The following is a 17,603-nucleotide window of genomic DNA, read 5'->3' as shown; positions in this document are numbered from 1 at the left end:
CAGCCTTGAATACACAAAGAAATAAACCCATTTCAAGAAAGTGAGAATTTCCTTTCTCTTGCTTGAAAGATCCGATCCATTTTGCATATAATTTTTCAAAAGCTTACACACTGCTTCAGTATTTCATAGTTCTGGGTAATGAAGAATGCAGTTCACATTGTCCCAAGAGAAAATTGAGCTCAGGCCTTTACTTTTCTGCAGTCACAACTTGTGAAATCCTGACAAGTTAAAGTCCCTTGCCAAGGTCATACTGCCTCAGTGAATGGAGTTTTCTGTAAGGCACAAAATTACAGAAGTAATGCATGTTATACTAGTCACTGTGACATATATTAGCCAATGTGAGGATCCTAAAAAGTTTTTGGTGAAACACTTGCCTCTCAGTGTCCTATATTGCTCTATACCTATAAATAATAAAAGGCTGATAACATTGCTTTATGTAAGCAGGCTTAGAAATCACTCTCAGATAAGTGCTTTTGACCTAAATCTTGTAGTGCCTCGATCTGACATATAACCCCACAACTGTGAAATTCTGTATGAGATTTAACAGCCTCAAACTGCCAACTGACCCAGCCATAAAACAAGCAGAGATAAAGATTTACAGTCCAACATGATACAGTTAGACTTCACCTTCTATTTATTTCAGTGCGGCTAACCATTTAACCTACTTAAAAGCTGAAGGTTTTTCATTAAAATATAAACGCATGTTTATCATTCATTCTATGCCACCTCCCCTTGCATCCTACAAATTAGTCTATTATGAATGAAAAGATTAGTTTGTTTCAGAGAAAGGAGTAAACAAGAATGGTTTCTGTAAAATCCTTCTAGACATGCAAAGATAAAAGATGGCTTTACCACACAAAATAATCAGATACAAATTGCTGTTCGGAAGCAACACACCCAAGGAGTACTTTAATCAAATATTTAGGTTACCTGCCAAAAAGACCATGATCTCTTCAAAATGCAATGCGGATTAAAGTGTTATCTAACACAAGCAGAAAACTAACCTTGGAGTGGAAGTTTGAAATGTGTTCATCATAATTTTCATGTCTTTGGATAGAGAAACCAGCTTTTTCAGCTAGATTGCAAAACTGGTTTAAAGTATTCCCTCGGCGTGGGGCAAATACCATTGCTTTCCCCTAGAACATTAAAAAGAAAATTCACACATTTTAAAATTGGAAGGCAACCAAATATAACAGACATTGGTCAAAGCATTTAACGTACTGCTCTCAGACAGAAAAACTCAGTTGTTCTTGAGACATCCACACAGGATGGGTAGTCACAGTAAGAATAATTTCCAGGATAGATATACATCAAATAAGAAAAACAAAATTCACATTCAAAGGTCTAGTTGCTTTGTTTTATCCTTTCAAATAATGCATTTAATAAAATATGGTTAAAAGTTGGTGTTCTGAATAACACCCACCATCTGGGTCCAATAGCTTAAACTATCTACTAGGTTTTGAGTAACTAGTCTAGGGTACTTCCACTCACTTTGTGACCTGTTAGCACCTTCCAACATACCCCCAACACAGCTCCAGAGCAGGTGAGCATATATAAGCTCACAAATGCTTATATATGTTACTTTGTTGTGCCCTGAAAATTCAGTACCAAGAAATCCTTTGTAGAGACAAATCATCACAATTCCCATTGGAGAGTTTTCACGTTTCAGTCCTACACCAGCCGTTGCCTGTGACCTGCCATCAGAGACAAGGCTCCAGGATCTTTGGTTTCCAACTTCACTGAATCCCTCATCAGGGTCATCGCTATGGCAAAGCTGCTCCTCACAGGACTCAAATGATTGCTTTGCAAAGAAAGTGGTATAACGAGGGTAAACAGGCTTTTCTAAGTATTCCACAGTCGTATGAGATTGTGGCGTTGGGGAGAATGGGAGGACTTTAATAAAATCCTAAATTTCAGAGACTCTCTGACATCAAACCTCACAACAATTGGCTAACTACTGGGTGCATGCATATCTTTCCTCCCTCTCCCAGATGTGTACAGAGTGACCACACTTCAGAATCTCTTTTTCTTTCTATTTTTTTCTAAACTTGGCTGTATGCTTCTGTTAATTTCGTGGTTATACTTCACCTCTGTGAAATATGAGGTGAAACCACTTCAGCTTTTGAGAGAATCAGGAAAATATACCCCAGTTCCTTATGAAAGATACCTACCATCCACTTCTTGAGCATATGGTCATCAGACCCGGGGCTGGGCATATCATCTGCTTCAGTCTCCGGACCACCCTATGCGTAGCTATCAACAGCTCTCCCAGGAAGTGTTAGAAGCTCCAACACTGATGCTCTTTCCCTAATGAGAAGATACTTCCACCACTGCCACTACATTGTCTCCTCATTAGTAACAGTGATGACAATAATAATGGTAGTTGCCACTGTGCTGGATACTTCACAAACCCTCCCTTTCATCCCCTCAATGATCCTCTCAACAACCTCGTGTGTTGCATTTTACAGATGATCCAATATGCACTGGAGGATGTGAAGTGTAAGCAGGAGCCATATGATAGAAGAGATTCTGCACTTAAAGGGAATCTCCATCACGAAACAGCTGTGGCACTTAGGGACAATCAGAAATAAAACAGTCACAGAACCTGTTGAGCTAGAAGGGACCTTGGAGATGACGTAGTCCAGCCTCATTTTATAGATGAGAACTGTGAGCCATTCTAGCAGACCCATTGAGTTTTCTCATCCATCAAATGGGAAAAACAAAGCTTGCCCCACCTTTCTTCTCCCCCAGCAAGTTGTGAGAATCAAATGAGGGGATGGATGTGAACAAAATTGGAAAAACAAGGTTATACAGATGTAAGATTAAAACATTCTCACCAACTAACAGTGCTATTTAAATGCCATTCATTCGCTACCCCTCTCCCTTCCCTCCCTCACTTACCTGGAAGGAAAACACACCGATAAACTGTCCTGGACATCAAGTGTGTTTTCATACTGTGTTTACACAGACGTGTACACACTCAGGCACATAATTATAGCAGCACCAATCATGCCCCTACACTTAAGGTTCTGTCAGCTTTTTCAATATTAATTGCTATTTTCAGGTGGTTTTCAAACTTAGCAGCAAAAATTCATTTTTATGTGAAACTAGATACAATACAGGGTCTCAGTGGGAGAGCAAAAGTCTCCATTAGAAAAAAAGGGAACGCTAGTAGGTCATTTTAGTCATTTCTAAGAGCTGGTTTGCCATTTCTGGGTTTTTGAATAATGCAGGTTGTTATATTTTAAAGTCATCTACAAAAACTATCTTAACAGTTACACATGAAAAGTTGGTCTTCAAGCCATCTGCTGTGTCCCGTAATGTTTCAGGTCTAGAGGTTTCTTGGATGGGCTGACACTTGCGTACACAAAGCACGTGATTTCCACATGCCACCTATTCGCTGCTGGGAGTGAGCTGCCAGGGACTGCAACCAAGTATGTGGCAGTGCTCTCAGCCCACACATCTCTTTCCTCCCTTAGGCCTCAGTTTACCTGCCCTTCCTTAACCCCTCTGTCTAAAACAGTAGGCCCTCTCCTATTGCTCACAGCCCCCATGCGGCCTTATTTTTGTCCTTAGCACTTATCACCACTGCCACGCATTGTATCTTGTTTGTTATTGCCCCTTCCTCTGGCTGGAATGATGGCTCCATGACAACGGGATCTTCTAATGTTTTATTCACCACATTTTCTCAGAGCCTAGCATATAGTAAGCACTCAGTCAATATTTGTTGGGAGAATAAACTAAACCCAGATGTTGAGTAATTTAAAAAATGCGAGTCTTTGGGAATCTGAAGGTCAGGTTCCATTGCTTATTCTTTTGAGAAGATTTTGTACAAGAAGCTTTTACGGAGTCAGCTGCTGTGATGGAGTTTCAGAGGGGAGCGTTCTGCACACAACCCTGTACCCACAAGAAAGAGAGTGAGCAAGTGGCAGCTTTAATCTCTAAGTACTCGGTTACAAGTTTTATTTTCTTTTTCAGTTCATTGAATACAGATACCTTAGAGGCGTGGGTTAATGTTTAGGAGGGAAGACAGTACATCATCCACCTCATTCAGTAACTGTCTACTGTCCACTCCTGAATGCCACATCCACCTCTCCCAGAATGAATGGTTTTAGAAGCACCTGGTATCCCAAGGGGAGAGAACCCATCATCTGTGAAGCAGTCCAGACCAGAGGAATATGTCTTACAATTAGGCTACAAAAATCAAAACAAGAAAAAGAATATAGATTTCAAATTAGCCCATCAGTTTAGAGAAATTATTTTCAATTGACCAAAGTACAACTTTCTTTTTCTTTTTCTTTTTTTTTTTTGAGACAGAGCCTCAAGTTATTGCCCTGGGTAGAGTGCCGTGGCATCATAGCTCACAGCAACCTCAAACTCTTGGGCTCAAGCGAGTCTCCTGTCTCCGCCTCCCAAGTAGCTGGGACTACAGGCATCCACCACAACGCCCAGCTATTTTTTGGTTCCAGCCGTCATTGTTGTTTGGCGGGCCCGGGCTGGATTCGAACCCGCCAGCTCAGGTGTATGTGGCTGGCGCCTTAGCCACTTGAGCCACAGGCGCTGAGCCCGAAGTACAACTTTCTAAGCATTCAGTCACAGAATTTTTTTGTTGTTGTTGCAGTTTTTGGCCGGAGCTGGGTTTGAACCTACCACCTCTGGTATATTGGGCCCGTGCCCTACTCCTTGAGCCATAGGTGCCACCGCACAGAATCATTTTAAACTCAGAATGAACACTCAATTGAATGTAAAATTTTGACTGACGAGCAGAAATTTGAGAGAATTCATTTATCCCTGGAGAGAAGAGACAAGTTCATTCAACAACAATGCTACTGTTTACCTTGTGAGCTCAGTTGTTGTTATTTTGCCAGACCAATCTATACTCATATATTAGAGGGTGTGCACTTCTAGAAAAAATAAGTATGCTTCAGATTTATTTCAAAAGGAATATTCTAGGCAACCACCTATTAAATGCCAATTACATGTTTAAGCTTATGTTTACTTTCTTTTTCTTCTCCTGGTTTCTGAGACACTGCCTTCACCTGCTTCCTCTCCTACCATTTCTGTCTCTCTCCATCCCCTTCCCACCTTCTCCTCTCCCACCTACCCTTTACTTTCCAATGGTTCCCCGGCTCTGCCTGCTTTTTCTTGGCTTCTGTCTAATTCTAGGCAATTGTACCATACTCCACAGCTTCAACTATCACTTATTTAGCATTAACTACAAGGCTATAACTACAGCTGCCGCCATTGCCCAGGGCCCGCACATCATATCTCTGCATGTGGGTACTCTGAAGACACCTTTAATCCATTCTGTCCAAAATGGAACTCAATATCCTGACTCCAAACTCTTGCCCTGCCCAGAGCACTATCCGTCACAACACACACACACCCTGAGCACCTAATGGGTACCAAGCACTTCCATATCCATCACTTTCAAAATGAAGCTGGAAAACCTGGGGATCAGGCCACTGCCTTTTAAAATTTTTCAATGCCACATCCCTCTCCTCCACATCACTGTCACCTGCTATAGGTGGTTCTCACACTGTGTTCTGAATTGCTTCAAGAGTGGCCTGGAGGGACAGAAGGGAGACCGAAACAGAGGGGGCACTAGGCTCACATCCAGTTTAGCTAAAGCTGCTTCACTTTTATCTGTTTTACCAACAGGGTGCTGGCTAAAAATTTCTGACCAAAACGTTCTGCCATTTTCCAGGATTTGGAAACAACTGATATGGGTCCCTCCTTCTGGGATGGCAGGCAAATCCTCTGTGACATGGCCCAGGCCTTTGTAGCCTCTCTGCCACTCTCTCAGCCTAACCTGGAGTTCTAAGTAGACCAACCTAATCACAGCCTGAGATACATTGTTTTGCATGTCCCCGTATCTTCGAGCACGCAGACATTTTGGGGGTGGAATGCCTCTCTTGCCTCTAGTTCTTCATTTGCCTGGTGATCTCTTACTCACCCCTCAGCACCTAGATTAGACACCCTGACTCTGCTGGCCTCTTTGACCTCCACGTCGAGCTTCTTCCCCCAGTTAGCCACCCTCACTCCCTGCCTCTGGGGTCCCCACACCTCTGCTGTGCCCTTGACACATTGGGAGATTGCTTGTCTGCTTTTCATGCTGGAGTGAGAGCTTCATCAGGGCGGGGTTATATCTTCCTCCCTGCCCCACCCCCAACCCTAGGTCCTAGGGCAGTGTCTATATCTGAGAGGCTAAATGGATCTTTCAGTGAATGCCCATTCAATTCCCTTTTCCCAACTACCGGTCTTTACTAGCTCTGAAATGGACAAGTCCAGGTAGGAAGCTGGTCCATGCTGGACCTCAGAGAAGCCTTATTGATTTCAAGCTCTTACTCCAATCCAGCCTCTATGCTATGGCCAGAGTGATTTTTCTACAACCCATATCTCGAACACATCACAGGTCAAAAACTTCCAGTGTCTCTCTAGGACTGATGTGATAAAGCCCACTCTCTTCATCATAGTGCCCCTGGCCTTCCACAAGTCTTTAACCTCATCTCCTGGCCCTCTCCAACCCCAACCCTCAAACCACACAGATGCTCTTACACACCAGCCAGAGCAAACGTCTTGTTGAACCCAAACCACACCATGTGTTTTCATGCTCCACACATATGAGCACTGTTCCCCCCTACCAGGGACACTACCTTCTGTCCCCTTCCTCCAAAGCCTAGAGAGTCCTTCTTGCAGTTTTAGGCTTAAGTCAGACACCACTGCCACTAGAGAGACCTTCCTTGCTCAGGTGGCAATACTGCCGCTTCCTCCTAGGCCCTCCTTCCTAGGGCCCGCTGACCTGCGCTGTAATTCCTGGCAGTGCATGTGTTCATCTGTCCTGCTGAAGCGTGAGTCTCACAGGCTCTGGATTCATGTTTATACCCCACCCCACGTTCCCCAGCACAAGGCCCAGCAGATAGCAGCTCAACAATCAGGAAGACGCACAAAGCAAAAGTAGCACCGAGCTGTATTCCACGCTGTCCTGCAGTCCGTATGTGTTACATCTTCGCAACCAGATTATAACTTCCTCAGGGACAGAGATCCTACCTCATGTCTTCGTTTTCTCTGCTGAGCACACAGTATTATACATGCTGAATCGGCACCTGGGTAGACTTCAGGAAAGCACTTCTCAGGGCTGGACCCCTGCTCAGAGCATCTTAAAACCAACTGGGGACTCTCTATTGCTACATGCAACCCCTATGTCAAGAACACTCCCGCAACCAAGTGAGCTAGCTTTCCACCAAGAATGAGCACAGATTTGCTGGGCCTCTGAGCCAGCAAGTAGACAAGAACTCAAGTGTCCTTCAGCACCATACTAATCCCACATACATAAGGCAGTTTCTCTGAACAAGCAAAAACAAAATGTCTGCACAGAAGGGAGAGAGCTGAAATATAAGATTTTTTTTTTAAGATGAGAAAGTTTGTCAGTAAAATGAACTGCTCTTTTAAAACAGGAGTCCATGATTTACTTCTATAGCACTGCTTGGATAAAGGCCTGACTCTGGGAATTTGGTGGTGAGTTAGGGCCAATTTCTGAAGAAGGTTAGTGAATTCCACAGTGATCTTTCCAAATTGTTGACGATTGATCAGCAGTGATAACAAGCTGAGGACTGTTGGTCATGCACCCCTAGCCATCTCTTCGTGGTCCTGAGGAAACTCACACTGCCTGGTGGGCTTGGCTCCCTTCTCTATACTCAAAGGAATATTTCAGAGGAATATTAGTAGATACCATTTCTTGGTTGTCATTTCTGGGCCAAAGTTCATCTTATAGGCTGCTGTGGCTGTGTTTTAAATTACATCTGGGTCCTCTGATATTGGACATTGCTGCTGTCACGGACTTTAGGGAACATGATGACAAAAAGTCACACTGTCAATCATCAGCAAGCAGGCACTCAGCAGAGGGAAAGTGGGAGGGGCAATGCTTCTTGGAATAACATTTGCTGGTTTCATTCCTTTTTACTATCTATTCTATTCTTTTCATCTTTTAAGTTTGCTAGGATCCTTTATAGCATTCTGGCAGAAGTTATCTTTCTTTACAGTTTCTCTGAACCTGGAAGTTGAGGAAAGTTTCCATTTCAGGTGGTGACAAACATCCCTTGATGAAATTTGGAGCTTTCTGCAATGACGTTCAAGGTCTGGGTGCTTGTTTGGCTAAGAACCTAAGCTCAGCCCTGGGATGTGACATTGCCATTGGGCCAAGCAAGAAGCCCATCGTGGTGGCTAAGCTCTTGCTGGGATCCTATTTCCCTTCAATCATGACTCCTTGACAAAAACTGAAAGCCAGGGAAACCCCTCCTTCTCCATCTACTTTCTTTGCTTCTGGACCCTTTGACCCCAAACAACTGATTTGTTCCAGCTAGAAATCAAGCACCACCACATTCCCCCAAATGGCAGAATGCATTTCTTTCCACAGCTTGACACTTGAACCTTCATGTTGCAATTATCTTGCACTTGCTGATGTAGTAGCACTGTCTCCCCCCACTCAGTGGGGACTGTAGTAAAAAGCGTCATCTTCATCCAGGTAGATAATGGTCCTGGGACCAATGCAGGGCCTGCTACAGGTATTTGGCACATGTGTGCAGGGCACAGGTAGCATGCTAGTTATGTGCAGAAATTCTCAAAGTCCAGGTCAAGAAAATGTGTCTTCCCCACCCATCAGCATTTCTCCAAGAACAAAATGCTTGGAAAGAGTCCCTGCTCATCAGTCTGAATTCCCCACGGTCAGAAAGTCTCTCTAGCTCTTCTGGGTAACAAGTGCTAACTTTGAAGAGAGATTTGGGGTCAATCATATACATCACAATGCATTGGCCTATTTACTCTCCATTTTACAGATGAGAAATTGAGGATCCCAGACATGGATCCAGTTGATTGCAGAGCCCAGATCTGAGCCTGAGCTTTCTGCCTCCAGGGCCCAAGTATACTTTCTGTCTGCAAGGAGGACTGAGGATTTTAGAGCTGAGAGAACTCTATGAGAGATAGGTGAGCTCCCTCACTCTCCCTCCTTGGGGAAAATGGGCAGGAGACAGTTTCAGACCCTGTTATTGTCAGACTGGGCCTGGAATTCAGACATCCCATCATCAGGCCAGCATCCCTTTGGGCAAGTGTCTCATGAGTATTAACCTCCATAAGCTTCGACAGCAATAGAAAACAACCAGCTCTTCTCACGGAGTGCCCCTATGTACCAGGCATGTGCTAATAATTTACATATGTGAATATTTAACACCAGCCCCCAAGGTAGGAATTAGTTCTTCCTTTTTACAGGTGAGGAAACTAAGGTTCAGAGAAGCTAGGTAGTTAGAACAGACCTGAGTTTTGTAAGCAGATTTTTGGACTGTTTCCAACCACTGCACTTTACCTTCAGAAACTGAAGCCATGCTATGAACTTGAACTTCGCTGACGTGCAGTTTTTGTTGAGTACCCTATGAACTTGCTGTGTTTACACTGAATCACCAAGAACTCAGGATCCACCAGTACAGCGCCCCCCATATTGTTTCTTTTAGGATCTCTTGTGGCACCATCAGCCACTGGACCACAAAACCATGGAGCAGTTGTCTGAGCTTCAGAGAACATTAAAACTAGTTTTAATTATAACAGAGTAAACCCTTGAATGTTCTCTTAGCCTTGGACTATGATTTCCACACAGGTACACTCAGCAGGGGTGGGTCCTTGAGAGCTAAAAGGAAGAAGAGTCTAGTTTTCCCTCTTGTTATCCCCAAGCTTTGGGAACATTCTGGGCCCCAGCACAGGATGCGGAACTGCTGCAGTTCACTGCGGTGCCTGCATGACCCATCTACGGGCCTAGGTGCACAGTCCCACCTGCTCAGACCTCCTGAGGGGGATCAGACTCTGGGTGGTCATTTTGGTATTTTGGTCATTTTGCACATGCCGTGCACAACTGGGATTTCCCCTCTGAAAATGGGCCCTTTACACTTCAGGCTAGAATACCTGGCAACCTTGGGTGTCAGTCATTCCCCCAGGGGCCTAACAGAGGCCCCTACTCCCTTTTTTAATGCTGCAGCTTAGTGTGAACCCCTCTGGTTTTGTTTTCCCATTGCTCACACAGCGTGAGTAAAAGCCACCTATTCTCAGGCCCTATCCTTCTTCGGGCTGAGTATCTACAGTCAGCAGGAAGGCTGCTATGTGGAGCCACACTTCAGACAGGTGGGGGGCATGTTCAGGGTTTATCAGAGGGTACAGAAGAGCTGCCAGAGATTCCAGTCCAATCTGCATTTGAGTCTGTTCATAGCTTGAGCAGTTTGCATAGATCCCAAGTAATCATGCAACCTGCTGCGAAATGGAGAATTTGCCACAAATAGGGTTTGAAGGGATATTGGTGATGAGTGAAGTACTATTTGTACAGTGTGAGCATCATATTTATTTATGATACATTTTCATAGAGGCCCTCACATCCAAGAATATTAGCGCCTTCCCTGAAAATATGGTCTTGCAAATGCTCACAAGAATCACTCAAGACGAACAAATGGATGAAGAGGCCCAAAATTCTCTAGTTTGCCCTCAACAGGGCTATCTACTCAACCACACAGTAGGTATCAGCAGCTTGAGACATGTTCTTTCCTTGCCTCAAACCCACCACCTGGCTGGGTGCAGTGGCTCACGCCTGTAGTCCTAGCACTCTGGGAGATGGAGGTGGGTGGATTGCTTGAGCTCATGAGTTCAAGACCAGCCTGAGCAAGAGTGAGATTCTGTCTTTATAGAAAAATTAGGCAGGTGTGGTGGCACACATTTGTAGGCCCAGCTACTAGGGGAGGCTGAGGCACAAGGACTGCCTGAGCGCAAGAGTTTGAGTTGCTGTTGAGTTACGATGATGCCAAGGCACTCAACCCAGGGTGGAAAAAAAAAAAAAAGAAAACACAAAAAAAGGAAGGCCTACCATTCACTTCACAAAGGGAACTAAGAAGGTGAAAAGGCCATTTATTATTATAATTATTATTGTTATTACATATTTTTAGAGATAGGGTCTTGACTTTATTGCCCAGACTGGAGAAGCTGGGACTACAGGCACACACCATTGTGCCTGGCTAATTTTTTATTTTTTGTAGAGATGGGGTCCCACTATTGCCCAGGCTGGTCCCAAACTCCTGGCCTTATGTGATCCTCCTGTCTCAGCCTCCCAAAGTGTTGGGACTACAGGTATGAGCCACAGTGACCAGCCTCAGAAGGCCAAGTTAGTTGAATTGATTACCACTTACAAAGCTGTGGTTACTCCTCTGAGAGGCCTATTTAAAAATTTCTGAGCTATACAGTGGCTAGGGCACCGGCCCCATATACCGAGGGTGGTGGGTTCAAACCTGGCCCCGGCCAAACTGCAACAAAAAAATAGCCAGGTGTTGTGGCGGGCGCCTGTAGTCCCAGCTACTCGGGAGGCTGAGGCAAGAGAATCACCTAATCCCAGGAGTTGGAGGTTGCTGTGAGCTGTGACGCCATGGCACTCTACCGAGAGCTATAAAGTGAGACTCTGTCTCTAAAAAAAAAAAAAAAAATCTGAGCTATAGAGAGATAGTAAAATAAAAAGCAACAGGGTAAGGCAAAGGATGATTGTCAAATTGCTCTGGGAACCTCCAATGTGGAAAAGATATCAAAGACAGACTGAAAGGCATTGGTCTATAAGTCTCACTGAGGTCAGAAGACTAGAGTAAATCTTCTTTTAAAAAAGACTTTAAAAATGAAACTTTAGAACATACACATGTGTGCATGCGCTTGCGCGCGTGCGCACACACACACACGCACACTCTGCTGTCTTCTCAGATAAATGTGAGTTCCAGTCTTAGACTACGTTAATACTGTTAACCTATTTTAAATTCCTATGGCACAGCAAGAGTCTTACATACTTATAAGATTTTTTTTAAATGCATGAGCTTAAAACTCATTTTCTTACTTCAAATAGATGTATATTAACTCTCCGTTTAGGCTGCAGGACCTCCTAGCTTAGTATAACAGCCCAACAAAATAAGAGTGGATACAAACTCTGTAATTTACTCACAGGCATAAATGGATATATAAATGTAAAAATGTGCACAATATTTTATGCCATGCTTGGCTTCATTGTGACCTAATGTTTATAATATGTAAATAATGGCTTCCTTTTAAAGCAAAGAACTTTTAATATACAGATTCATCCAAAGTCCTTTTTCTTTAATATAAACAGAAATAGAAAGAAAAAAGTATTTTTTTGCAATAAATAAAAATGCAATGACAAAGGTTACCATTGAAGGGATTAAAAATGACAGAAGTCAACAGAAAACTTTCAATATCATACTTCTACTTTAATATGAAGATACTGTTATCAAAGGAAAAGACTCAAGAAATTCTTTGATAAAAATAATCTCACACTATCTTTGAAGCAGTTTCATTTATTTTACTACCCACTGTGTTTCTTATCCGAAGGCCAAGGGTAAGAAGTTTCCTAGTTATGATTAGGAGAGAATCTGATAGATCAGAAGACCTAATTGAAGTTGGACATAATAAGTATTAAAGTATTACATGACATTAATCCTGCCATTCCATTACTCTCTCCATCTTTGTGCACAGACTAATTATTCTGTAGCCAGTGTTCTGAAGAAAAATAGAAACATACTCACCCTGGGCTGGAGTAATCTCTTTATTGCATCAACAAGGCTGGCTCTGTACTGGTCCAGAAACAGACTGACATGAGAAGAGAGCAGAATCCAGATTAAACTGGGTTTTCAAGTCTAATGATACTAATGGAGATAAATACAGGGCTAATGACACGTTTACCCAACACTAAAAAAGAGAAATTGTTTCCTACCATTCGAGTGTCTCACTGAGGATACAAAGAAAGAAGAAAAATAGGTGGTATTACCCAACTAAAGTTATCAACATGCAATGGGCCAGGATTCACATGTGACTGGGCCATGTGTTAACATTAAAGGGATAATTTCTCCCATCCAAGTACTAACCAGGTCTGACCCTGCTTAGCTTTGGCGATCAGACAAGATTGGGCTGTGGTATAGCCATAGAAATAAAGGAACCATTTCTAAATTGCTGTGTGAGGGAGTCATTTGGTTGGATGAAGCACTCCGGGCACTTCTCGTCATTCAAGCCTAGTCTCCGTACACCTGCGCTCTCTGCCCACTAAGGGTGCTATGAGGCTGACCACACAGAACGAGCTACCCTATTGCACTCAAACCACAGAACAGATCTCAGTGAATAATGCTTTTTAGTGACTAGGTACAGCACTGAGACTCAGTGCTGTAGCACTAGACTCACCCAGTGACCTAGGAGGGTATAGCCCCAAGAACAAAGAACAGGCTTAGGCAATATGTTACAGAGACCATGGTAATTCTGGAGTTTTCTCCTTTGAACTCCATGTTTGTTATTTTTTATTTATTTTTATTTATTTTTTATTTTTAGAGACAGAGTCTCACTTTGTTGCCCTTGGTAGAATGCTGTGGTGTCACAGCTCACAGCAACCTCCAGCTCTTGGGCTTAGGCGATTCTCTCGCCTCAGCCTCCTGAGTAGCCGGGACTACAGGCTCCAGTCACAACGCCCGGCTATATGTTTTATTTTTTTCAGTTCACTTGGTCCCTCGTTTTTCTACTGTGGTCTTTAGAGAATTTCGTCCCTTGTCTATCACCCCTTTGCTTGGGTCATTCTGCCCCTGTTGTCAGCGGGCATTATCACTGAACATGCTGATGCCTTGAGCTTGGACTTCCCAACCTCCAGAACTATGAGAAATAAATTTTGGTTCCTTAGAAATTATTCTACCTATAGTATGTGTTGTTATAGCAGCAGAAAACAGACTAAGACAGCTAGATGTTTATTAAAGCCAAGGAAATGTTCTGTGGGTGGGGTTACGGTGGAGTCAGTGGAAGCATCTAGTGCTAAAGGGACCAGAGCAGAGCTGGCTGCTCAGCACCACGGGTTATGCCTCCACTGGAGAAGGGCTCCTGTGCATGGCTGAAGGGTTCTGCCAAGAAAAAGCAAAGCTGCTCAAGTCTGCCAACCATGGTCATTGATGGGGACCACTGTTTCTGAATCTCACACGGGATATGTGATGTAATAAATATGAACCGTGGAGCTTAGAAAATGCAGCCGAATCTTTGAAATCTGAACAGTCCTGGAATGTCCAGGATGTCTGGTTGCCAAGGTCAGGGCATATGTAGCTATGGATATACAGCACTGAAAAGCAGTCAGGAGAGGAGGAAGATGGGGATGCTATTCCTGTCCTCATGGAGGTTACAATACTACATATAATTGAGACATGAGCCAGAAACAGCACACGCATTACATGAGAATATCAGAGACACACACATATTAATAACAAAACAGCAGTCACCGAGCTGATTACCAGGTACTAGAAACTTTCCTTTTTTTTTTTAGAGACAGAGTCTCACTTTGTTGCCCTTGGTAGAGTGCAGTGGCATCACAGCTCACAGCAACCTCTAACTCCTAGGCTTAGGCGATTCTCTTGCCTCAGCCTCCCAAAGAGCTGGGACCACAGGTACCTGCCACAACGCCAGCTTATTTTTTGGGTTTTTTTGTAGTTTGGCCGGCGCCAGGTTTGAACCCACCACCCTCAGTATATGGGGCCAGTGCCCTACTCACTGAGCCACAGGCGCCACCCACCATAGATACTTTCTAAGAGCTTATCGTGGATTGGCTCATTTAATCTTTTTTTTTTTCTTGTATTGAATATTTATTTATGTAATCTTGCCAGTAAAAAAAAGAATAAAATAAACTAGATGTTATTATGCAAAAAAGAGGAAAAAACCACAATCTGATTATTCAATCAGTTTTATATCTACTTAAGATTAAGGTCAATATTTTTTGGATACAATTTCATATAGGCTCATTTAATCTTCACGTCAGTCCTATGAGGTAGTTACCAGTGTTGTTATTATTATTATTATTCACATTTTATATCTCAGGAAACTGAGCCATGGTGAGGTTTGAAGTCGCACAGCTACCAATTGGCAGGCTGAGACTCACATCAGTACCCTATGGCTTCTCTGAGCTGTCACTTTGTACCATCTCTCACATGGGTACAGAGCGTCCCATGTGAGAGATGTGCATAGGAGAGGGGTAGTGACAGCGTTAGGTCCTCAGATGGCTGCAGTTAGGCCAGGTAGGAGGCCTAGAAAGCCATCTTGGTTACTCGCACACACAGTGAACTGCCCGTTTTCCAAGTACAGTACCATAAGTAGAGCATCGTGGGTTCTCCAAGGTTCCTTCGTTGCAGGTTAGCCTTCCTCCCAGGCGCTATGCCTCTTGAAGGCAGGAAGCGTGTCTGTGTTGCTGCGCCTCTCCCCCACCCCCAACATTTGGAAAAGAGCTGAGGACACCATAGACTAAAAGGCTGATTGCTTCTTGGAGAAGAACAGCTGGGCTGTAGAGGTAGTTATTATAACGACCAAGTGTATATCTTGAGCTTTAGAGCCATCACTTCTAGGTCATATTTTTATAATGCAAAACATAGCAAAATAGTAACTGTCTTCTATTTAATAAAAATTGACAATTACATCTTTTTAAAAATCAGGGACAGAAGTACTTTTGAAGAGGGATCTTAACCCATATCACTGTTCCAGATGCTTTTGTTCGGGAATTAATGCAGAAAACCACTCCACTGATGACTTGGATTTCTCCTCTAGCAATGGGTCTCTTGTAGCTTAAGCCAGAACACCCAGCAATATTGGCATCGGCCATCCTATGAGGGGCCTCAGCGAGGAGCCCTACTCCCATTTTTGATGCTGCGGGTCGGTCCTTCTGATTTGATCTTCCCGCTCCTCATATAACATCATGGGTAGGTATCGCCTACTCTATGGCCCTGCTTCAGCCTTCTCTGAGCACGGGTGAGTATCAGTGGCCCTAGGAGGGCTGCTGTTCTTGCTCAGAGGAGGCTGCTGCACAGAGCTATACCTTAGACAAGGGAGGAGCATGGTTCAGCATTTAAACATGTTTTTAAAAGTACTATTTCCACTTAATGTTGGTAAGAGCAACAAAGATGTTAACTTCGCAGCTCACTGGAAAGGGGAGCTTAACACACAGCACACATTCCAAACACTGTTATTTGAAAGGTAATGCCATCTAACCCATCACTTGAAATCAAATTTCCCAAAAGTAATTCTATTAGTAGTTCTCTAATAGATCTTTATTCCAAGCAAGCTCACTTTTCTATTTAACTCTGATGCAGAATTTATAACATTTGTAGGGTATGTCATATGAGCAATTTTAATGTGTTTTAGTGGGAATGATATACAATCTCCTGAAAATTCACCCCTTAAATAAGTCCTAATGGGCTCAGAGAGCAGCAGTAGCTTAAGTGGATCTATTTAAAAAAGACTGAGTGGGTCAGTGATGGGGATGGAGATATCATTTTAACTCTCCCCTCGGTTACTGATCAAAATACATCGGCAGTCTAGTTTAGCCATTAACACACACACACACATCCCTCTGTGTAATTCACATGTAGCATCAACACTTGCTTTGTTCCACTCATTGATCTCAATCACAGATTTTCCAACAAAGGAAAGGTGCCGGACCATTTCCTCCCTTAGAATCACGAATTTTATGCAGACCATAGAGCATCTGTGATTCCCCTCATGGGGAAATTAATTAGTGTAGGGAACAAGGAGACATTTTTCTCTGTCTATATCCAAAGAAAGGAAGACCCCTATGTAATTTTCAAGGCGAAATGTGCCAGGATAAGTTCACTGTTTTGGATTTAACTTTCAGTAGAGGAATGACCTCCTTCACTAAGTATCAGCTGATTTTTCTGAGTGCTCAGGGTGATGCTGTATTCTGATCTCCCTTGGCTCTATCCTTTTAGTTTTGAGATCTTGACCAATTCATGTATTTTCTTGGGGACTGAATCTTCTTAGATGTGAGGTGAAAGGGCCGACTGTATTTAGGCTAAAGATGTTTTTAGGTGTACAAGTCTGTGAGTTATGATTTAGAGCTATCCATGATCATAGCATCTAAAAAAAAAAAAAAGATTCTAGAGCCCATTGTATTTCCATTTGGAGAAAAAAAATTTCATGGAAACAGCTTAAAAAAATAAACTTTTTTCCCCATCATCATTAAGAGTAAAGTAAAAGAGAGGAAGAAAATAAATAATCCACACTACACAGCCAGGGTAAAAACACCGAGGGGGCCGAGCTGGGTGGGGTGCCGCTCCAGGCCCAAGTTCTTTCCCTCGTTTCTTTCCTGTCTCAGGCTGAGGGCACATGCAGATGTGCTGAATGTCCTACAAACCCAGCTCAATGGATTGGGCAAGCGATGGGTGGCATTTCAGATATGCTTTCTAAGCCTTTTGAGAATTCAAACGTACAGAGTCATTTCTATTTTTGCAAAGCTACAATAAACTGGAGAGCCGTCAAACACTGAATGACTGAATGAAAGCATTCATTGGATAAAAAACATCTTACTTCCAGACCCTTAGATTATATTGTGATTGAACCGGAGTCTGGAAAGGCAGGCTTAAAATTAACAATCACTCACTATTCTAAACTCAGCAAGGACCAGGCTGGCCTGCATTCCAGCAGAAAGGAATCCTTATATTAAACACAACGTTAAACAAGTCAACTGAGGAACTTAATAGGCAGGGTTTTTTCCTACACCT

General features: G+C 43.2%; 1 protein-coding gene across 1 annotated transcript in view; it reads right to left on the bottom strand.

Moving 5' to 3' along the window:
• CAMKMT (calmodulin-lysine N-methyltransferase) overlaps positions 1 to 17,603 on the bottom strand; it is a 389,728-nt gene that overhangs the window by 5,063 nt on the left and 367,062 nt on the right. Inside the window, exons 9-10 of the mRNA XM_053588971.1 lie at positions 12,603 to 12,666; positions 1,005 to 1,136 (exon numbers count right to left, since the gene is read on the bottom strand). Coding sequence (XP_053444946.1) covers positions 1,005 to 1,136; positions 12,603 to 12,666 — 196 coding nt within the window. The remainder of the gene's footprint in view (positions 1 to 1,004; positions 1,137 to 12,602; positions 12,667 to 17,603) is intronic.

The sequence above is a fragment of the Nycticebus coucang genome, chromosome 4, assembly GCF_027406575.1.
Source record: "Nycticebus coucang isolate mNycCou1 chromosome 4, mNycCou1.pri, whole genome shotgun sequence".
In the NCBI taxonomy this organism is placed as follows: domain Eukaryota; kingdom Metazoa; phylum Chordata; class Mammalia; order Primates; family Lorisidae; genus Nycticebus; species Nycticebus coucang.
The sequence above is the reverse complement of the archived record's forward strand: the minus strand, read 5'-3'. Positions and strand labels throughout refer to the sequence as shown.